Raw genomic sequence first — 23,944 nt, 5'->3', positions numbered from 1 at the left:
AGTCATTTGCTTCTCCAAAGATGAGACTTTCTGATTCCCCTGAATTTTCTTTCATACCTAAGAGAATACCCCACCAAGAAGGCTGGGCATAGCCCCAGGATGTAAGAATCTCAGGACTTCCCCAGAGGCAAAAACCAGCCTGTCCCTAGAAAGATTTCCATGACCTGGAGACTCCAAACATACTGCTGCTTACATGTAGATTATGGACCCATAACCTTTATCTTTTTCTGACAGGTGTCGATTCCGGGTCATTGACACCTTTGGCACAGAACCTGCATACAACCATGAGGAATACGCCACTCTGCACGGTTACCGAACCAACTGGGGTTACTGGAACTTCAACCCAAAGCAGTTCATGACGATGTTCCGTGAGTGGCCCTCCATGTGGGACTGGTGAGGGGTAGGGCCTTCTCATGAGTGCTGAGTGTTATTATGTGGTTCAGCTGGAATCTTATCTCTCTTTTCTATCCCAGAAAAGAAAGGAGAGGAAGTAGAAGGGTGGCACTGAAGTGGTTCTCCCCTGGGCCTCCACCTTCTCTGAAGGGGGAAGGAAAGGGAATAAGCATTTATTAAGCACCTACTCAGTGCCTACTATGTTTATCTGATGAATGTTATCCCTTAATGATGCAAAGGTAACAGGTTGAGCATGGCAGTTCAGAAGGGAAGGTGTAGCCACAGAAGAAGCCCCTCACAGAGTCTGAAGACTAGGGGGCAAAGGGGGGAAGCTTTTCTTGGGAGACACCAAAGAATTTTAGACCTGGAAGGAAACTTGGAGATCATTTAATCCAACCTCTCATTTCATAAAGAAGGAAATAGACATTCAGAGAGGCTAAGAGATTTGCCTAAGGACATAGGATTTAGAATGAGATGGGACCTTGGAGATCATTTAGCCCAAGTCCCTCATTTTACAGAAGAGGAAATTGAGGACCAAAGAAATTCACTTTCCCAACATCTCACAGTAACTAGTCAAACCTGAATTAGTATCTGCTTGTCTTGACTCCCATGACAGAGCTCCCCTCATTATACTACATTGTCTCATAAAACAACAAACAGAAATACCTCATTTATCCACCATCTCTGGGAAACAAGCCATCCCACAGAAGATAATTTTCCAAATAATTGGAGCAAACCTCTTCTAAATTCAAAGCTGGAAGAGCAGCTAAGTGGAGCACCAGCCCTGGAGTCAGGAGGACCTGAGTTCAAATTCAGCCTCAGATACTAGCAGTATGACCTTGGGCAAGTCACTTAACCCCAATTGCCTTTGTAACAATGATGTTGCTTGCAGCTGCTGCGGAGGTGTTAGACCAATAACACCAGCACACAGGAGGACTGCTAGCACAGGTTCTTTGATCTGCTTTTCTAAAGGAAAGCAACTTTAAAGGGGTCAACAATCTTACTTTAATCAAACATATATGTATATGTATATACACATGTGTATATGTGTATATACATATATGTATATGTGTGTGCATATATATGTACACACACATATATATAAACATGTGTGTATGTGTATATATGTGTGTATATATATGTGTATGTATATGTATATATGTATATATGCCATTCACTTAGTTCAGAGGAAAAGTCAACACCCTAAACTTCAGAGCCAATACAAACAGAAATTACAAATAGAGAAAATAACACAAATCAACAGACAGGCTTCTAACTGTCTGTGCATAACAATACATACATAGTTACCAGGGAGAGAAGTGCCAACATCTGGGTTTTCAAAGCCAGGGGGCTCCTTAATGGCTACCCAGAGTCTCATCTGACTACATCACATGAACACTCTTCTCATGAGTGAGCCCCAAAGCAAAATGCCAACCTCCAAGTATATATATACTTCTTCAGGGTCAGAGGGCATCACAACCCTTGTAACCCAGGCTCATGTGGCTTAGGCTTCCATGTGACTTAAGCAGGTCACATGGGTCTATTAATGGATGGGAAAGATCTTCTTATCAAGCAAAAAATACATTAACAATATAGCCTCCCAAAAAACCCACAAGAAAACACCCACAAACTCAAAACTGGAAGAATCCTATTTGATAGCAATCTTTCTAAACTGGGTTCCAGGCTCTGCTGCCTTTTTAAACAGAGGCTAGTGATAGGAATAGGAGCTTGACCTATGGATTCATTGATATCTGGAACTCCTAGATTGAGGAAAACTGTCATCACCACTCTAGGTTGCACCTTTTCTACAACATGTAGCCCTGGCTATTTGCATAGAGTGGTGAGTGATGCGGCTGCAGTGGAGTAGCTAGAGGGCTGGCTGTAGAGCCAGGAAAACCTCAGTTCAGATGTCGGCTCTTCTATCTCCTGGTCAGTTATCTAATTCTGGGCAACTTTCTAAACAAAGGATATTGACTCTTTAATAACTCATGAGCATTATTATGAACATTAGGTTTTTATCTGTGTTTTTGGAGGCAGTTAGGATTAAGTGACTTCCCCAGGGTCACAGCTAGTGTCTGAGGCCAGATCTTAACTCAAGTTTCTCCTGACTCCAAGGCTGGCACTCTATCTACTGTGCCACATAGCTGCCCCATTAGTTTTTGTATTATTCTGTAATTATGCCTGACATTTATTTAGCACTTTCACGAATGGAAAATATCCTCAAAATAGTTCTGCATGGTAGAAAGGACAAGTATTTTATACCCATTTTACAGGTGAGGAAATTGAAGCTCAAAAAGAGAAAGTGATTTGGATTTAGAGCTATAAATAGAAGAATTGTGTCTAACTAACTTCACATTTGTGTGCGTCTAACTAGCTTCTGCTAGTTAGAATCCAGGCTCTACAGGGATACTACCACGTGCTATTGGCCATTTACCTCCATATAAAATGGCCCCAGTAAGCTAAGTTTTTGTAGTTTGTCAAGTAGTTTTTCTAGGGTAGCAAGGTCATGCAGTGGATAGAGTTCAGAGCCTAAAGTCAGGAAGACCTGGTTTCAAATCCAGCCTCAGATACTAGCTGTGTGACCCTGGGCAGTTCATTTAACCCTGTTTGCCTCAGTTTCCTCATCTGTAAAATGAGCTAAAGAAGGAAATGGCAACCACAGTATCTTTGCCAACCCTCCCCCCAAAAAGAGGGTGGGGTCACAAAGAGTTGAACACAACTGAAATAGCTGAAAAACAAATAGTATTTCTGGATTTTTCTTCCATGCTATTGAGCCGTCAGTTGTCACTTCTACTGACAGTGAGCTTACCTTTATTTCAGTCCAATTCAACAAGCCTTTATTAAATAGCTACTATATATCAGTGTACAGTCTTCATATAGCCGGCCTCAGAAGACCCAGGTTCAAGTCTTATCTCTGACATATACCAGCTGTGGGACCCTGGGTTGGTCACTCGATGCCCCAAGCAACTGTTCTGTGCTGACACAGAGACTTCACTAGGATTTCACTAGGATTTCCCTATATCAATGAAATCACAGATCTGTTCCACCCCAACCCCTCCCAAATACACCTGACACTACTTCTGATTCACCTGTACAAAGTCAAAAATAAAGACATCCCTACCCTCCAGGAGCCTCCATTCTAATAGGAGGAAGTATTCAAGCAGTTGTCCCACTGCCTACCTGGCACTTCTATCATACCTACCTTACTCCAGGTAACCAAGACTGTTAGAATTACATGTAAATTAAGAGTAAATAGGTTCAGAGTGAGGGCTTAAGTACATATACCTTAGACTGCAATTTTGTCTGTTCAGATGTCTGGATTCTTGGCCAGGTTCTGGATAACTAAGGTCATCAGGTAAGAAAGCTCCAAATAAATGGCTCCTATATAAAGAAGTATAGACTTAGCATAATGAAAACAGCCAGTACTCAAAGTAAAGAGGTGAAAGTGGGGGTGGGGGCCAATCAGGGAAGATTTCCTTGGAGGAAGTGAATTTTGAGCAGGATTTTAGAGGGGAGAAAGAATAAGCAGAAAACGTTAAACTGAAAGGATGAATGGAGGTCATATATGAAGGGGGTGACAGATATAAAGCAATTATTTTGAGATGGCAAACTGCTTAGTTTGGCTAAAGCTGAGATTAATAGGGAAGGAGGTTAGTGAGACATGGGGAGAGGGCTGAGGATAGGAGTGAAGTGTGGATAAGACTCTCAGTGGAGGATCTTAAAAATTAAATAAAGTAGTTAGCATTTGACCAAACGAATCAAGAGATTTGAGGCTTTTGGGCAGGAAAACAGAGAAAAACATGTTTAACATTACTCTGGAAGTGTTCGGGGCAATCTAGACAGGGAAGGTAGTAGAGGCAGCAGTCTCAGCTAGCGAAGCATTGCAGTATTTCAGATTTCAGAATACTGCAGACAGAAAGCCTCCATTAGAGAAATGCCTATTGGAGGACTTGTATATCTCTAGATTTATGATCCTATGACCTCAGAGATTGCTTCCAGCTCTCAAACTTTGCATATTGTATCCTCATTGGGACCTTAGAGGCCCTCTCATTGTATAGATGAAGAAAATGAGCTTCACCCAAGGAGACTGTGATTCCTATTTTCCCCCCAAGACACAGGCAGCTAGCTAGGTGGCGCAGGGGGTAGGGTGGCCAGGCTTGAAGTCAGGAAGACTCAAGAGTTGAAATCTGCTACAGACGGTTACTAGCTGTGTGACCCTGGCCAAGTCACTTAACTCTGTTTGCCTCGGTTTTCTCATCTGTAAAATGAGCTGGAGATGGAAATGGCAAACTGCTCCAGTATCTCTGCCAAGAAAACCCCAAAGAGGGTAACGAAGAATCAGACGCTACTGAAATGACTTGACAACAAGAAGTAAATGGATTTTCCTTCGTACTCTCTGATTCCAAACCTAGCCCAGTCCACTTTCTAAGTCATGCTGAGACTCAAGGTCTAAGAAGAAATTCTTAAGCGGCTCTCAACCCCTCTCAGACTAATAACTATTGATTTATTTTCCCAGTGGAAGAAGCTGGGAAGCTGAATGCTTTTTTCCAGCTCTTACCCTCCTGGCCTTGCCTCTCAGGAACCTTTTAATTGTCTGTAGTACTTTTGTGTCTTGCTCTCTCTGGCTTATCCAGCGCCAGACCCTTCCAGACAAATTCTCTCCTGCTGGAATCTGGGAAGGGAAGGGGGAAAGACAACAATAGCCCATACTTATATAGCACCTACTGTGTGCCAGACTTTACAATTGCTATCTTATTTGATCCTCACAAGGACCCTGGGAGGTAGGTGCCACCCCCATTTTATACATGAGGAAAATGAGACAAACAGAGGTTAAATGACTTGCCCAAGGTCACACTGCTAGAAATTATCTGAGGCCAGATTTGAACTCAGGTCTTCCTGACTCCATTGTGCCATTCAGCTGCAGCAGAATGTGACTCAGAGAGGTCTCTTGTTTGTCATTGTTCAGTCGTGTCTGACTCCGTGACCCGGTGGACCATACTGTCCATGGGGTTTTTCTTGGCGAAGATATTGGAGTAGTTTGCCATTTCCTTCTCTAGTGGATTAAGGCAAACAGAGGTTAAGTGACTTGCCTAAAATCACACAGCTAATAAGGGTCTGAGGCCAGATTGATGTCTCTTCTAAGTAGGCATAAATAGGGTGGGCCTGGGCTCAGTTGGCAGGAGGTAAAGCAAGAGAGGAGAAGTCAGATGGTCAGGGCTGGGAAAGCCAATGGGGCGAGTGAGCCTTATTCTCATTGTATTCTGCTGCCCCTGGTTCAACAATTTTATTAAGTACCTACCTACTGTACGCAGATAATACTATACTTCTTAGATAAGATGTCAAAGAGTTTACAACCTAGTACTCATAATACACAACATTATAAGCTTAAGTGATTTAAAGGGTTACAAGACAAACTATTAGAAAAAAATTTCAGGTCACTACTGATAAAAAGGGGATGGGGAGATGTCATTTGAGTCCAATTCAACAAATACATTTTTAAACAACTGGTAAAACTGAGTCTGGACCCAAAATATATGCATAAGTCGCTATGCTAGGCTGGAGAGGTAGAGACAAAATCAATAGTTCCTGCCCTCGAGGAACTCACATTCTTGTGGGGAGACACAACATAAATACGAATCAATATAAGTGTAGTAGTAGGAAAATTGAGGAAAGAATAAATTAACAACTGGGGATGGGTGGGGCTGGGGCAGGCAGAGATCCCATAAAGCTTTATAGACGAGGCAGAAGCTGAGGCTTGAAGGAAGAAAAGGTTTCTAAGAGGCAGAGATAAGAAATGCTAGGCTTGGGGGACTGCAGGGGCAAATACACTGAGGTGGGAGATGTAATGCCAAGGAAGCTTAGGAGTCTTGTTTGGCTGGAACATAAGAGTTAGTGATAGGAGTTAGTGTGAAATACAGCCGGGAACATAGAAGACAGCCAGACTATGACCAGGATCAGATCTGTGCCTTAGAAAGATTACTGCTATCCTTCCCAAATTGCAATTTTCCCCATCACAGTTTCAATATATCATGGATCAGTATAAGAAATTAAATGGGAATTTGGGGGGGTTTTGTGGAAACTACAGAAGAATGCCAGCAGGATGACACAGAAAAAAGTTTAGAAATTCAGAAATGCATAAAATAAATGTATTGTATTGTATAGTATGGACCCAAATTTTACAGTAAGGTACTATAAACATCCTGTAAAAGAAAAAATTCATAGTTTTTCTCTAGTACAAAGGTAGGACCAAAAAATTTTATGTGAATTTTCCAGATCATGGGAGCCCTATGGCCCTAATCCCTGCAATGTGGAAAGGATAACTGTATTTTGTAATCTATGTAGACGATATGTGGTGGGGAGCAGTAGGGAGACCAATTAGGAAGCTAATATGCTACCCCAGGCAACTGTAAAAGTGGGACTTAAAGCAGGTAGTTTGACAACAAGCTAAAGAAATGAGGTAAGGAAAATCACCGGAGCGCAAAGGTACAAGGTTAAGTGTGGTTTGGCTGGGCTGTGCGTGGAAGGGAATAAGACCATAGATTGAAAGCTAGAAAGGACCTTGGCCAGCTCTAGTCTAATCCTTTCATTTTACAAATGAAGAAGCTAAGGCTCAGAGAGGTTGGTTTGTTTGTTTGTTTGTTTGTTTTGCGGAAGGTTACATATAGGTAGTAAGCTGCAGTGCCAGCATTTGGGCCTAAGGATTTTCTTGGAAAATTCACTGCACAAATTCTGTCATATGAGAATTAAAGCCGAAAAAGTCAGCATGATGCCAGATTGAGGAGGGCCTTGAATTTGAATGTCAGGCAACTGAGTTGTTTTGGAGGCCATCATAGCCAGTAACTGAGGTCCAAATTGAACTCAGGTACTTCTGACTCCAGGGTCAGTGCTCTCTATACACTAGCTGCCCCCTCAGGCAATTAATTTTTCATTTTACTTCATAAGAATTTTTGTTCAGCCGTTTTTCATTTGTGTTCAATTCTCTGTGATCCCATTTTCTTGGCAGAGATACTGGAGTGGTTTGCCATTTCCTACTCCAGTTCATTTCTCTGATGAGGAAACTGAGGCAAACAGAGTTAAATAACTTACCTAGGGTCACACAGCTAGTAAGTGTCTGAGGCCAGATTTGAACTCACAAAGAAGAATCTTCCTGACTCCAAGCCCAGCATGCTATCCACTGCCCCACCCAGCTGCCCCTCTTGATAAGAACTGGAATCCACCGAAGATTTTGGGCCTGAGAAATGATAAGGCCAAGTTTGTATGTAAAGTTCAGTCTTTTGGCAGTATGAACACTTAATTGAGGTGAGGAGCGTGGATACAGGCAGATCTGTTACGCTATTACTAGAGTCCCCACAGCAGTGGAGGCAATGAGCTAGAAGTGAAGCTGGAATAAAGACATCTGTGAATTCAGCCATGTGGGGATGAATGTCTGGGGTCCTGCAAACCTCAGTGATCTGCCCAGGATCACCGGGCCAATTTGTATCAAAATTGAGACTTGAGTGCGGGTCTTCCTGACTCCAAGGCCTATCCTCTATTCACCAGGCCATGGCATGATTCTTATTGCCAACCTTATCTCTACTGATTGAAACATTTTAATTATTTGATTAAGTTTATACAAGTTAATACAGTACAATAGCAATCTGGAATTTTGAGTATTTATTGTCTCCAGAAGGTCCTGATAATGTTATATTCCTTGACCACAGGGCCTAGGAACTGGAGGAAAAGCCCTTGGTAACCCAGCTCCTACTCTGATTATAACTCTGATCAGCATATTAGCACAGTAAGTTTATCGGATTAGTTAGTGGTTAGCAGTCACCCCTTGACAGCTAGGTGATGTGGTGGATAGGAGCCTTCAGTCAGGAAAACCTGAGTTTAAATTCTACCTCAGATACTAGCTGTGTGTTATCCTGGGCAAGTCACTTGACCCCATGTCTGTCTCAGTGTCCTTATCTATAAAATTGGAATAATCATAACAATACCTACTTCTCAGACTTGTTGTGAAGACAAATAAGATAATATTTGTAAAGTGTTAGCGTAGTTTCTGGCTTATTATTCTTAATAAGTATGTGTTCCCTCCCCTCCCCGCCCAGTTGGGAAAAGCCATGCCTTAAGAGAATGAGATATTCAATTCAATAAACAGATTTATTAAATGGCCACTATGTACAAAAATTGGTGCGTATGATGACAAAGGCAAAACATTTTAACAGTCCTTGCCATCAAGTAACTTACATTTTATTGGGGGAAAACATTTTATAGAAAGACAAGAAAATGTCTGGAAGGCATTTCTGGGTGACTCTGGGAGAGTCACTTAACTTTTTTGAGCTTCAGTTGCTTCTGTTTTTTTTTTTTTGGAGGCAATCAGGGTTAAGTGACTTGCTCAGGGTCGCAGAGCCAGCATGTGTCTGAGGTCCAATTTGAACTCAGGTCCTCCTGACTCCAGGGCTGGTGCTCTATCCACTGTGCCACCTAGCTGCCCCATTCTTAATTTATAAAATGAAGACATTGGACTAGATGGCCTCCAGGGTCTCTTTCAACTCTAAATCTATTATCCTATAATAAGCAAATAATTTCAGAAGGAGAAAGCACTGATAGCCACAGAGAGGAGAAAAGGCTTTGTTTGGGAAGTAACACCTGAGCTGTGCTTTGTGAACTATGTTAAGGAAGATCAGATTCCAAGCTGGGGAGATGAGGAGGGAGGGCATTTCAGAGGTAGAGGACAGTCTATGCAAAGGTACCAAAGTGGGAGACAATGTCATGAAAATAGAACCGCTAGACTAGTTTGCCGGGAATGGAGACAGGATAGAGAGATGTATAAAGGGAAATAACGTGAAATAGGACTGGGAAGTAACCAGACTGTAGAGGCCTCTAAATATCAGGGTGAGAATTTTGTATTTTATTCTGACCACAGCAGATTTTTAAGGACAGTAGTGATACACAGTCAGGTCTGTGTTTTAGGAACATCAAAATCCAACTGTGTGAAGATGGATTGGAGAAGGCAGACAGTGGGAGCAGGGAGACCATTTAGGAGACTATTATGGTGGTCTGGCTGAGAGGTGATAAGGGACTAAACTCTGGTAAAGGCTAAAAAATAGAGAGACAATTGTGGATAGAAGAGCTGCTTTGGAAGTACAGTTATCCTTTCCACATCACGACTTTCTCCATCGCAATTTCAATATATCATGGGTCAGCATGAGGAATTAAATGGGAATTTGGGGAGAGTTTTACCAAAGCTGCACATAACATGCGAAAGCCAGCAGACAACACAGAAAAAGTTTAGAAACTCAGAAATGCATAAAATACACATATAGTACTGTATAATATCAACATATTTTATCTTTTAATACCATAATAATTCAGACTTCTTTTCTGGTATGAAAGGAGGGCCAAAAAATTTTATGCAAATTTTTCAGATCGTGGGAAGTGGAAGGGGTAGGGGGTGGTGGCATGCCCCTAACCCTTGAGATGTGGAAGGACTAATTATAGCATCAACTAACCTTGGCAACTATTTGGATATGGAATGGAAAAGAGAAGGAAAGAGCAAAGAAACTCCAAGATGATGAAACTAGATGACTGGGAGGGTAGAGGTGCTCTCAATAGACATGGGGAAGTTTGGAGGAAGGGTGGATTGAGGAGAAAATATAACAAGTTCTGTTTTCATCTTGAGTTCGAGATGCCTACAAGGCATTCAAGTGGAGTTGTCCAACAGACAGCTGGAGATTTGGGTCTGGAGCTCAGGAGAGAGATGAGGGTTCCATATATAGACATGTGAATATAGGACAAGAGGAAGCAGAATTTTAGGAGAAAGAGCTGTGGGGAGAGGAGGCTTACTGAATAAAGGTAAGAGCTATAGAGGAGGCTCAAGTCTGGGGGTGGGAGTTGGCTGGGCTTTGGGAGGTGGATAGAAGGAAGAGGGAACAGGCTGAGCTGAAAGGGAACGCTCTTGATTTGAGCATTAGTGTCTCCAAGGCTAATGATTTATTTGAGATTCGTCAGCACCCAGGTAACAGAACTATTTTCCTTTGGCTAAAAGAGTTACAGGTATGTGTTATTATGTGGATGGGTTGGAGGAGGAAGGAGGTGGTGGTGTGGAGAGGGAGGAGTTGGTAATCATCCGCCAACCTGAACCAGATAATCTTGAAATTTCCTTCCAACTCTAAAAGTCTATGAAAATGGACTCCCTGAAGCAGAAACTTAGTACTTTGGAGTTCTATTTCCACTCCCTCCCCATGCCCCTCCCTCCTTGCCACCCCAGCCCTATCACTGCATGACCGATCCCCCTATGTGGGGGGAATGAATAGTCCCAGGAGGAGGCCTGGATGTATGGGTGACCCTTCCTTCCTTCCTGTTCTTCCTGCATCTTCTGGCATGTAGCTCACACACCGGACAACTCCTTCATGGGCTTTGTGTCAGAGGAACTCAACTCAACAGAGAAGCAGCTTATAAAGAACAACAAAGCCAGCAATATGGCTGTGGTATACGGCAAGGAAGCCAGCATCTGGAAGGTGAGAGCCAGGGCTGGGCCTTGCAAGCTTTTCTGAAGTCGAGACTGCACTCTTCCTCTCCTACCATCCCCCTGTCGTCAAAACTCCCAACATTTACAGACATGGACTAAAACTCAAGACACATAGAATTGGGAAGGTTTTCATTAAAACATACCCTTATGTCCTAGGTCCATTGTGGGCAATGTGTATCACGGGGCTGTGGGAGAGGGAGAGATTCAGGACAGTAAAAAACCTGCTATTAAAACTGACTCTTCTTCCATCTGCTTGATTGAACAATCATTTATTAAAATTCCTGTTATGTACAGTGTACTCGAAAATATGTTAATGATGTTTAGTGAACATTTATCTAGAAAAGGAAATGATGATTACAAAGAATTAGCATAACTTCATCAAGAACAGGTGATACTAAACTTACCTTATTTCTTTTTCTTTTTTTTTTTTTTGATTGGGTTACTAAACTGGTAGGTCAGGGAAATGCTATGTTGACAAAGATTTTGGTGAAGTATTTGGCAACTTCTTCATGATATTCTAGTGGACAAACAAGATGGAGAGGTATGAATTAGATGACAGTACAATTAGATGGCTATTTTGCCTGATCAGACTGGCTCTAGGGAACTGCATTCAATTCTAGGCAATACATTTTCAGAAGGAGAGTGTTGAGAGGAGGGCATCCATCAGTGGTGGGAAAGGGTCTCTAGATCATGCTGCAAGAAGATTGGTTGAAACAACTAAATGTTTAGCATGGAGATTTAAAGACTTCTAAGGATGTGTCTTGGAATATTCTAAGATCTGAAACATGAAAACAGGATTACACTTGTTTTGCTTGGCCCCAGAGGCCAGACCTAGGAGCTTGACATTACAAAGAGGCAAAAAAAAAATAATATTAAGGGGAAAAAATGCCCTAACAATTAGAGTGTTCCAATAGTAGAATGGACTGCCTTGGGTGCCCTGCTCACTTGGGGTCTGTGAGCAAAATGCAGTAGAGAATGCAATAGAGTATAAGGGATTCCCTTTAGGGTATAGATTAGACTAGATGATCACTGAGGTCCCTTCCAACACTCAGGTAGAATAGGGGCTTCCACGTAAACACCGATTCACAGAACATTATAGTTGGAAAAGAACTTGGGAATTTAGCCCATCCATTTCCAGAACTCAGCCTTAATTCCCAGACATTTGAGGAGACATTTGAGATGATGACACTCAGAAGAAATCTTTGCTTCCAATTTAAAAAGCACCTGGCCTTGAGTCCTGTTCCACTTACTGTCCTTAAAGGTCATTTGATAGAGGAATATACCCAGTTATTCTTCTCTGCCTTGTAGGGATAGAACAAAAAGAAACTTGGGCTGTGGAGTAAGATGCTAAACTGGCCACTGCAGGAAGCTGTAAATTCTCCTTCCCTGGGGATCCCTAGGAATCACATTTAAAAAAACATAATCAATATATCGCTATTTTGGTTAGCCCAGATGAGGAGAAAAAAAATGGTTCCTGTCCTGTGAACCCCTTGCAATGAACCCAGGAAACCAATCCTGTGTTATGAGTTTGGACTGATGAACGAGATGCTAATTTATTTCCTCTCTCCCCTCTTTTCTCCTGCCAACCTCTTGGGGATGCTGCAGATGCAGGTATGGTACAAGTGGGGTGCCCCACCTTCTGATTGTTCTTTCTCCTCCTTCCTGTTGGGTCTTGAACAGTGAAACTTGGTGTCTGAGCTATGTGGATTGGACTTAACTGATGTGGAAAGTAGCTGTGTGAGAACAGCAGAAGGGCAATAAGAGTAGCTGGACAGAAAACTCTGTCCATGATCCCCTCAATTCTTCCCTTTTTAGGAAGAGACAGACAGGAGCCAGGACCCCGAAACCCAGTTTGGCACACTGTCCTGAGGACTGCTCCCAGAGAGTGAAAGGGGTGCCAAGGAATAAGCTATATTGGTGATATGCTGCAGGTGGTACCAAGAGGCCAGTTTGTTACAGTGGTAAAGGGGTAAAAGGTTCGCAGAAGGGAGTAGTAAAGGAAAAAGCGAAAAGGTCCTAACCTGTGGTAGAGAACCTTGATGATCCTCATGGAGTTAAAAGGAGAGGGAATGAAAACCCGTGACTGCCTCTCACATCTGGTAATTGCTTCTCTAAAGGAGGAAAGATTTGGGCACTAGAGGATTAAAAAGAAGGCGAAGAGGATAATAAAACAAGGGAGCCCAGTTTTATAAGAAAACACCATGAAGACACTTCCCTGGGAGAATGAAATTATGAAGTCTGGAAAGTGAAGTGTCTCTTCACCAGCTTTCAATACCTGGAGCACTGTTTAGCAGATGACCTCATGAGAAGTTGCTACAGTCTTTGTAACTACTGGAGAACAAGAATTCTTTCCGCGAGAAGAGAGATAGAGAAGTAAATTGAATCATGAGGGACAGATCCACGGCTAAGGCAGGCAGAGGAGGATAAGAGGGGGAGGAGGGGTGGAAGAAGAGAGGGAAAAGGTTATTATGTACCTGAAGGGAAGCTCAAGTCCAGCTCCAGTCCAGTGGTAGCTTAATGGGGCTAGTAATGAAGAATGCAGTTTTCAACGATTTTCTGCCTTGCAGGGAGTGCAGTGCTAATGAGACGAGGGCCACAGTTCCATCCAAACGTGTGAAGCAGTTAGTTTCTCTCTGGTTCCACAGCCTCATTTCTGTCCCTGGCACCATCTAGTCAGCTCATAAGGGAAGCAGGGAGAGCAAGGAAAATCTATCCCCGCTACTGGAAAACTACCTAGTTTGCTAATGGTTAGTCACAGGATCACAGGATTCCAAGCTGGAAGAGACTTTAGAGGTAGTAAAGTCTAACTGCCTCCTTTTACAGATGAATAAATACAATTTGAGGAGAGAGAGAGAGAGAGCATTAATGAATTAGGGGGATCAAGGAGGAGGTGGCACCTGAGCTGAACCTTAAATTAAGGACGATTCTGAGAGACAGAAAAGAGGAGGATGTACATTCTGGGCATGGGAAACAAATTTGTATAAATGCCCCAAAATGGGAGGTAAAAAGCTAGGAAACAGCTAGTAGCCCAATTTGATTGGAACACAGAATCAAAGAAAAGTGATAGAAAGACATAAGGCTGGAAAGGGAGCTTTGTATCATATTATGGAAAGTGTTCACTGTTAGACTAAAGAGTCTGTCTGTATTTTGTCCTAAAAACAATAGAGGGCTACTGAAGACTTTGATCTGGGGAGTGATGTGGTCAAACCTGTGCCTTGTGAAGATTATCTTGATGGTTGTCTCAGGCACAGATTCCCTCCACCCTAAATGACCCACTCTAGGTCTCTAATTTCTGAAATGAAAAGGGATAGATAACTGATAAACAGAGATCCTTGGCATGATTTTCCTTGTCAAGGCTTCCTTGGGCTCTCCCAAACGCCAAGGCCCCTTGCCTGGGAAAATTGTCTTTCCCTGATGTGAGCACTTGCACCTGGGACTCTCCCAGGCCACAACCGATGGAATGAACTCATCTTCCCCTCCCTATTTTGGGCCCAGTAACGTGAAATGCTTAGGGCCAGTATCTTTCCTTAACTTCTTTTCTTCCTTCTCTTTCTCTCTCCCTTCTAAGCAATACTTCCCTAGGTAAATTCAAGGTAAGCAGAGCTAAGGATCATAGGAATATAGAGTTGAAAGTCAACCTAATCCAGCTGTCTCATTTTAATAGATGAGGGAACTGTTGCCCAAGGTCATGATACAAACTAGTGAGAGACTGAGCTAGAGGCCAAGCCCCCTGACTCCCAGTTCCTATTATTCCATGTATGCCTGACTCCTAGTCCAGTGTTATACCACAATGCCTCACAGGTGCTTCTGCATTATCTGTCATTGGTAATTCCTTCTCTTCCTCTCCCAGGGCAAGGAGAAGTTTCTGGGCATCTTGAACAAGTACATGGAGATCCATGGCACTGTGTACTATGAGACCCAGAGGCCACCAGAGGTCCCTGCCTTTGTGAAGAACCATGGCCTTCTGCCACAGCAGGAATTCCAACAGCTATTGCGAAAAGCCAAGGTGAGGGGCACATAGTCACTTCTAAGCCCGGGCTGGGGGCAGTGGGTGGGCCTGAGCAGCAGAGGTGAAAGTTATTGCAGCCTATCCTCTAATAACAGCCTTTGCTTTTCTAGCAGCTCATTCTATGTCTTCCATGTCATGGTCTGTAGAGCCTGGCAGAAGCCAGGAAAACAAGGCCTGCAGGGAGGGGGAGGTGACAAAGAAAAGGGAAGGGAAAGGAAGGGAAGGTTATAGAGGGGAGTGTGGGAGAGGGTTGCCCTCCAGATTCTGTAAGGCAGAGGTTCTTATCCTTTTTTAGGTCATGAATTCTTTTGGCAGTCTAGTAAAGCCTATGGCTCTCTTTTCAGAATAATGAGTGAAATAAATGAATGAAATAAACACATAGGAATAACATAAAATACACAGAACCACAAAGGAAACCAATTATATTGGTTTCCAACTGTATTGATACAGTTATCAAAAACTATATTGGTAGAGTTTTAGACTATATTAGTATAGTTATAAAAGAAATTTTAATTCATAGACACCCCCCACCCTTGGAGGCCCATGGACCCCAGGTTAAGAATTCCTGCTTGAAGGGGGGAAGAGAAAAACTATGTGACAGAGAAGTAGCTAAAGCATTATCTCCTCCCCTGTTTGATTCAAGTCGGGCCTAGCAGCCAGGGTCAGCTCCATTTGCTATTCACCAACAGAATTGCATACAGAACTGATCCTGGTTCTAGCTTCTAGATAATTTCCATTTAATTCAATTTAAGAAACATTAATTAAGCACCTACTGTGTGAAAAACCCAATGCTAGGGACTGGAGGACATACAAAGTTTCTATAAGCCACCATTCTTCCCCAGATGAAATCAAGTTGGAAGAAGCTCCCTTTGGTACTTCTCTATTTTATGAAGGGAGAGTCAGGAACCAGGACATACACATATTAACTGTAACTCAGCATACAGTGCTTGCATCAGAGAGTCCTAAAACAAAGTGCTTTAGAAGGTCTGGGTTTAAGAGGACAGTCTTATGGGCATGAAGGAATGGTAGGTGTAGGGGCTACTGCTCTTGGTTTGCTAGCTCCAGATGTCCTCAAGTGTACAGAGATTTAGCATTTGCTGCTTTGGGCGAGGAAATCTGGAGTTCCAGGGGGACAGATCTGTGTCACAGGGAGAGGCAAGCTTGGAATAAGAATGAACAAGTTTCTGTGTAGAAATAAATGGTTCTTGAAACTATCTGATAGCCTCTGGGAGAAAAATTTTGGATTCCTTTCCTGGTTCCTACTTTTTCCCCAGCCTCCCTCCCCAACTTCACACACCTGCTCTTGTTTCTCTGATATGTGTGATACATTAGTCCATTCCTGCCCTGACAGTCCTACCACCTGTTTCCCTAGCTCTTCATAGGGTTTGGCTTCCCCTATGAAGGCCCTGCTCCTCTAGAGGCTATTGCCAATGGCTGCATCTTCCTGCAGTCTCGCTTCAGTCCACCTCATAGCTCCCTCAACCATGAATTCTTTCGAGGAAAACCCACTTCCCGAGAGGTAAGTGATGGAACAATTCTGGCCCTCGGGGGAGGCTCCAGTAGAGTCATAACTAGAAGAGGGACATTGATGTCTGTAGGAGTACTGATAGTCCTCTATCAGTAGGAGTACTGATAGTCTTTCCCGTGCCTGTTGGTCTCATCCACTGGCTTGCCCTTTCCCAGTATCCTTAGAATCCCATCCCAGTTATACTCCTTCCATGGAGTACCTTCTCCCACTGCCATGTACCCTTCCTGCTACTTTCCACTTCCTCTGTCTCCTTTCAGTAATAGAAGAGGCCTGGGGTAATTAATTCCTACCCCCCAACAACTGAATTTACCTTGCATACCAGAATCCTACTCACAGCTTGGAATCTAGGGATTCCAAGGACCACTTTCTTACAATTCTTACATTGGGTCTCCAGATTAAGGAGAGAGACTGAGGCATGGGAAGTGAGGTTAAAGAGAAAATCTGTGAGTTTAGGTATATGTGTAAAAAGTTCCAAAGCTATGGAATTAGAACATAGTCTGCTGGGAAGGACAGTGAAAGGAACCTGGGAAAAATGAAGAAATGGAACAGGATCAAAGAGTTTGGGGCTGCATTCCTTCAGCACGCTTGGGTTGGAGGGCTGTCTGGCTTTCTATACCTGAGCTACCTCAGCAGGACACAGAGAAGCTCAGGACACCTTGTGTCCTGGCCAGGTATTTTCTCAACACCCCTATGCTGAGAACTTCATTGGCAAGCCACATGTGTGGACGGTTGACTACAACAACTCAGAAGAGTTTGAGGCTGCCATCAAGGCCATCATGAGGATTCAGGTGAGAGTTGTGGTAAGCTCATTTCCCCCTATAGAAAAGGATCAGTGAGGAGAAGAAGGCAGAACCAGAAGAACCCAAGTTGATAAAGTAGGTCAGCTCCTGGCTATTCTGTCTACTGGTTTGCTGGTCTACCATGTGAATTCACTTACATAGCCATTCTATTTTTGCCATCCTTTCCATTCACTACCATCATTTTCTGTTGGAGACAGTTTCATAGAAGTTGAGGTTTATGAAACAGGGAGGCCAGAGTATTCAAAGAGTGATGGGGTTCAGGTGGATCAATCAATGTACATTTATTAAACACCTACCATGTGCCAGACATTGTGGTAAACATTGGGGATACAAAAAAAAGGCAAAAGATAGTCCCTGCCCTCAATGAGATTATAATCTAATGGGTGAGACAACATGGAAGCAAATATATACAGAGCAACCTATATACGAGATAAATAGCAAGTAATTAACAAAGAGAAGCCACTATAGGGTATTCCTAAAGTCTGGACACATAGGCAAAAATGCATTTTGTCTTTGATCCTGGGGGTAATAGGGAGCCACTGGAGTTTATTGAGTAGGGGGATAACATGATAGGACTTGCACGTCAGGAAAATAATTTTAATGGCTGAATGGAGGATGGATTGGAGTGGGGAGGGACTTAAGGTGGGCTGATCCACCAGCAGGTTACTGTAATGATCAAGACTTGAAGTGAGAGGGCCTGTACTAGGGTAGTGGCAATGTCAGAGGAAACAAGGTGTATTCGAGAGATGTTGCAAAGTTAAAATCAACAGGTCTTGGCAACAACTTGGATATAGGGAGTGAGAGATAGTGAAGAGTGGAAGATGACTTCTAGGTGGCAAGCCTGAGGGATGGGGACAGTGGTCTTGCTCTCTACAGTAACAGGGAAGGTAGGCAGAAGAGGTAGGAGTGAGGGAGAGAAAGAAGGCTTGGGGGGAAAGTAATGAGTTCCACTTTGGGCATTTTTGAGTTAAGATGTCTCATGGACATCCAGTTTGAGTTGTCTGAAAGGCAGCTGGAGATAAGAAATTGGAGAGTTGGCAGAGAGGTTAGAGCAGGACAGGTAGCTTTGAGAATCATCAGCATAGAGATGGTAATGAAATCCATTGGAGCTGATGAGATCACTAAGTGAAGTACAATAGAGGGAGAAGAAAAGAAAGCTCAGGATAGACCCCTGAAGGACACCTGCGGTTAGAGGAAGTGATCTGGAAAAGGATCCAGCAAAGGAGACCGGAAAGGAGTGGTCAGATAGGTAGAGGAGAACCGGAAGAAAGTGATAGCCCAAAAACCTAGAGAGAAGAGAGTATCAAGGAGGAGGGAATAGTCAACAGTGTCAAAGGTTGCAGAGAGGTCAAGGAGAATGAGGACTGAGAAAGGGCCATTGGATTTGGCAGCTAAGAGAGCATTAGTAACTTTGCAGAGAGGGTTTTGATGGAATGATGATGTAAGAAGTCTTGTAAGGAGTTAAGAAAAGAAGAGAGGAGAGAAAGCGAAGACACCTATTGCAGACAGCCTTTTCGAGGAGTTTAGCTACAAAGAGCAGAAAAGATATAGGATGATAGTGGGAATGGAATGATCAAGAGAGGATTTTTTCAGGATAGGAGAGACATAGTCATGTTTGTAGGCAGTAGGAAGTGAGGCAGCAGATGAGGGAGAGATTGAAAATAAATGAAAGAGGTTAGTGATGACAGAGGGGGCAATCTTTTGGAGGAGACAGGATGGAATGGGATTGCTTGAACAAGTAGGAAAGATCATGAACCTGGTAATTAACTTATTAGGAAATAGGGAGAAGTCCATAAATAAAAGCACCAAAAGTCTGTGCATTGTGGAGTGAACTTCAAAAGAAGAGCGGTGACTGCTGAGTCAGATATCAGAGCCAGGAGGGTCTGAAAGTGGCAGGACTGTGGCCAGGGAGTGTGAGAGAAGCAGAGGCTAACCTTGGAAAAGATGCCAAGAGATGTGGTGCCTTCAGGAAAAAGCTAGGTGAAGTGCCTGCCTCAAGTTGAAAGGAAAGTGACAGCAAGTATTCTAGAATGAAAAGAAGTTTGTTAACAAAAGAGGAGGCTTCCAGAGGGCTGACAAGGAGAGACTGGGGAGGATCGTAGGTAAATAGGACTGGAAGCTCAAACCCTTGGTTTCTGTGATGAGGAAACAGAGGCTCAAGGAAATCAGATGACCTTGCCCAAGGGCACACAGTAGTTAGAGTCTAAGGTACAGCTCCCAACCAGATGCTGGGACCTAGAGACAAAGTACCAGCAGCCCTTCCTTAATTACTGCTTTGCCCTGAGGCTCTGCTAAGCCTGCGTGTTGGGATAAATTTGTATTTCTGCACTCCTCTAGTCCCTAATCTCCTTCTCTATCTCACCCTTCTTCCGCCTTCCCATTCACTTTTCCTAGGACCTAGTCACTCCTACTAAGGCAGAGCCATTTAAAATATTTTTTTTTTGAGGCAATCAGGGTCACATAGCTAGTAAATGTCTGAGGCTGAATTTGAATTCAAGTCCTCCTGATTCCAGAGCCACCGTTCTATCCACTGCACCACCTATCTGCTCCCATTTAAAATACTTTCAACATAATTCTCAGAATAAAATCCTCACATATTCTGGATAAACCTCAGCTCCTGACCAACTTTTCTGGTAATTAGCCCATGGCTATGGCCACATTAGCCACGCTGGGCTCCTTGTCCACTTTAGACATCAGCGCAACCTAGACTTTTGAGGAATGGAAAGACATCCCCCACTAAGCTCCAACTACCCCTTGTCCTGCCAATGACAGTGACCATGACATAACCAATCAATCACACCAGATGCTAAAAATCCTAGTAGAGCCTCTACTGAACTGTCCTTCCTCACTGCAAACCTTTCCCCTTATCAGCAGCATGTGCCTTTGCCTAATAGAGTGTTGGGAGTAACCATTAGGAGTGATTTCTCTCTGGAAGCTGGGTACAGCTGGTCCCTGTGAGTCGGTATAAGTGGACCTCCAATAATGATTTCCAGAAAGTTTGTTAATAGCAAAAGAAATTTCCAGTCCTGTGTAGCCCATAAACTACCTAATATTTATACCTATGAAGGGAGAATTAGCTGGTACGGTTCCTTTTGGCTCTCTTTCCTCACTACACTGACTCTGTTCTGCTGTCCTTTGCCTTTGGGACTTCCCTCCAAAGACCAGAGCCATGTGAGGAATTAGCACTTAGCAAATCCAGTGATTATCAGCATGAATGCATAAAGGTCAGACAGCTCTGCTTTCCAGGGGAGGATCTTGTTTGTTTTGCTGCTACAAGAAGAAGTGGATGAAGTTCAGTCTTTTCAATTTCAATCCTTAGTTATCTCACTAAGAGATAATTATCTGTCCAATATGCCTCCCAAGGTTAATATGAGCATCTAGAGCTCTAAGGGACCTTAAAGATCATCTAAGCCAAACTTCCTCATTTTACAGAGGAAGAAACTGAGGCCCAAGTAGCTAAAGTGATCTGGTCAGAGTAACCTAGTAAATAAAAGAACCAGGACTCAGGAAGGGAAGAAGCTAGGTGCTTAATTACTTAATTAGCACATAATTAACACATTTAATCCTCACAGGTAGGTATGATTATGATAGCCATTTTATAGGTGAGGAAACTGAAGCTGACAGGGTCACAAAGCTAGTAAGGGTAACATTTGAACTCAGGTCTTCCCGATTCCCAGCACTGGGAATCCACTGTGCCACCTAGTGCCTCTCTCAATCCCATATTTTTTCCGCTAAGCTATGCTATGTCCTAACCAATGAGATAATGTATGCAAGGCACCTTATATCCCTACAATGCTATAAAAATGCAAGCTACTATTATTTTCTTCAACCAAAGGTGTCACCAAAACTAAAATTTCAAAGCTCGGAGCCAAGGTACTAAGTCAAGGAGCACAGCCCCAATCCATCCTTCTCCCCCCTTCACTGTTCATGGATGGTCGGGCACAACTTTGACTTCTAGTCCCTGCGTCTCAGATCTCCCTTCCCTGACTGTTCTCATTTACACTGTGGAGCTGGGCCATGGACACTGAGGACATGGAGCCTTGTGCATTTCTCCTCTTGCTAGGAAATTCTGGGTGAAAATGCAGAGTGGGGAAAGATAAGGGCACTTAACACAAATGTCCTGGAGAATCCAAAGAAAATAACCTTAACTCTTTCCTTTCTGTAATGACAGAAAGCAAGTAATCTGTAATCTGTTTTAAGGCTTACACAATATATGTGCTAAGTGGGGTCTAGAAGCAAAATGGAGTTTAAACAATCCCACAGTATAAAATTTGGGGCCTCACACTTCTTGTCTAGGTTGTGGAAACATCCCCACTTCTCTCTGGGTTGGGCTAACTACTCCAGCCTGTTCTCATGTCAATGGGTAATAGAGATGGACCACTACCACATGGTTACATTCCCCTCCCGGACTGATTTTTTTATACCAAGTCCAAGAGGCCATTCTTTGCCTCATCTTTTACCTATCCTTGATCACCAAATGGGCATTGCTTCAGACAAAATGAGACCTGGGAAAGACAAGAGCTTAAAAAGGCTAAGGCCTCCCACTGCATCTGGGGCCATTTCCAGTCATCCTGATCTATATCTTGTCACTGGACCCAGATGGCTCCAGAGGAGAAAGTAAGGCTGGTGACTTTGTGCAGCCCAACTTAACTTAAATCCAATTCACTTGCAAGTCATAGCATCACCTCCCTGATGTCATGGTCCTCTTCAAGAAGGAAGGACAAACTGCAGCAGCAAAGAACAATAGCTGTTGTCATTAGAGCTAATGATGTTCATTCTTGCCAACCAATCAGGAATCAGTCAGTTGGAACATTCTCTCCATCCCCACCCTGTGCCTTCACCTCTTATTAGGATCTGCCGCTGTCTTTTCTAGCCCATCATCCCTCTTGCTCTGGTCAGTGGTTTAAATGAAGGCCTCCTGATTCTTAGCAATTCACCTTTTACTTAAGAAGTCACAACTCCCCAGATTTCTCCTAACAAATGAATGACCCTATTTCAATCACACTTCAGTCTCCAAATCTTTATTTGGCCCAGCACTTACCACAACCAGTACCAGGCACATATTGGGCACTTAAGTGTTTATTGACTGACTGATTTCTCATTTTTTTTAGTTTTACCCTCATTATTCATAAAACTTATATATGCAAGTTAAAGTTAAACACTTTATGCCTCTGTCTTGAAATTCCCAACAATGTCCTCAATCTCCTTGATATCCTTGAAATTGTTTCTTTCCAATCACATTTCTCTAGTTTTTAATAAATAAGAGATCTTTTTTTGCCTCTTTATAACATTAAACTGTTCCCATATAATCAAGGCATTATCTCCATATTGTTAACAAAGAGATCTGAATCCTCAGATCTATACCACAGATAATTTTCTTTTCCAAATTATCCAAAATCCTATCTGAAAGCTATGCTTCTTCATACTCATTTTTGAGCAGGATACATTAAAGTTCTTTTTCTATTAGTATTAGACATCAAAATATTTGTACAAAACAGGGGCAATATCCCATGCTCTTTGACAATATAAATCTCATCCTTTACCCAAAAGCATATTTCGTGCCATTTTCATCATTAGCTTCTCCTTGTGAAAACAGCCTTCAAGAGACAGCATAACTTACATTTTCCAAACTGAATTGGCAAATTTGGTATTTTTTTTCTAACAGCAGAAAGGCCTTTCAAGGTGCTAAGAAGAAGAGGATGTTCTTCTGGCCAAATACATCTTTGATCAAAGGCTCTCTTTCCTTATCTTATTACAAATCTGGAGCCCAGGTCATAAGCAGGATCAACACCCAACAGTCTGTTGAAACTGATTATGGTGCTCACCTGTAATTAGACCTAATGGGTGTAATTTCTAGTCTGGCTGCCTTCTCTGGCAGGATATTTATGGCAGGAAGTATCTGGCCGAGAGCTTTGCCTGCCAGCTGAGACTTTGAATTTAGGTTTGACAAGGGCTTCAAACGACTGAGGAGGAATAATTCTGCTGTCAGCAAGCATAGGGAACAACATTTTTAGAAGAAAATCTGTTCCCTTGGTGTGTTTATTTATAACTTAGGCCTGGAGCTTTGTACATAAGATGCTTCCAGATGGTAGCAGATGCTGCCTTCAGGAACATGGCTGTCTGAAACAGATTTCAGGAAGGACTCTGAATGTTGGAGTCCCTGCTGGGACAACAGCACCCTTCTTGTGACTCTTTGAACCACTAGTTTAAGAAAGAGTGCAGGGGCAGCTAGGTGGCACAGTGAGTAGAGCCCTGGAGTCAGGAGGACCTGAGTTCAAATCCGGCCTCAGACACTTGACACATTTACTAGCTGTGTGTCCTTGGACAAGTCACTTAACCCCAATTGCCCTGCCTTCCCCCCTCAAAAAAAAAAGAGAGCAGAGTATGGCAGAGTAGTGTAAAGTAAAGTATGCTCTGGTCCCATAGGGTAGGTTCCCTGAAAGGCTAGCTAAAGGTGACAGAGAGGGCAAGGAATATAATTAGACCATAGACATAGGAATGTCTGGGGCAGCTGGGTGGCACAGTGGATAGAGCACTTGGCCTGGAATTAGGAAGATCTGAGTTCGAAGCCAGGCTCAAACATGACCCTGGGCAAGTCACCTAACCCCTATTTGCCTCAGTTCCTCATCTGTAAAATGGGGACACACTAGAGAAGGAAATGGCAACCTACTCTAGTATCTTTGCCAAGAAAACGATAAGTTATG

At 43.0% G+C, this 23,944-nt stretch overlaps 1 protein-coding gene across 1 annotated transcript in view; it reads left to right on the top strand.

The window, feature by feature from the left end:
* Positions 1-23,944, top strand: part of MGAT5B (alpha-1,6-mannosylglycoprotein 6-beta-N-acetylglucosaminyltransferase B) — a 137,858-nt gene that overhangs the window by 106,095 nt on the left and 7,819 nt on the right. The window contains exons 10-15 of the mRNA XM_036757192.1: positions 235-368; positions 10,762-10,892; positions 12,509-12,514; positions 14,754-14,909; positions 16,285-16,431; positions 17,112-17,228. Of these exons, the coding sequence (XP_036613087.1) occupies positions 235-368; positions 10,762-10,892; positions 12,509-12,514; positions 14,754-14,909; positions 16,285-16,431; positions 17,112-17,228 (691 nt within the window). The remainder of the gene's footprint in view (positions 1-234; positions 369-10,761; positions 10,893-12,508; positions 12,515-14,753; positions 14,910-16,284; positions 16,432-17,111; positions 17,229-23,944) is intronic.

The sequence above is a fragment of the Trichosurus vulpecula genome, chromosome 4, assembly GCF_011100635.1.
Source record: "Trichosurus vulpecula isolate mTriVul1 chromosome 4, mTriVul1.pri, whole genome shotgun sequence".
Lineage (NCBI taxonomy): Eukaryota > Metazoa > Chordata > Mammalia > Diprotodontia > Phalangeridae > Trichosurus > Trichosurus vulpecula.
The sequence above is the reverse complement of the archived record's forward strand: the minus strand, read 5'-3'. Positions and strand labels throughout refer to the sequence as shown.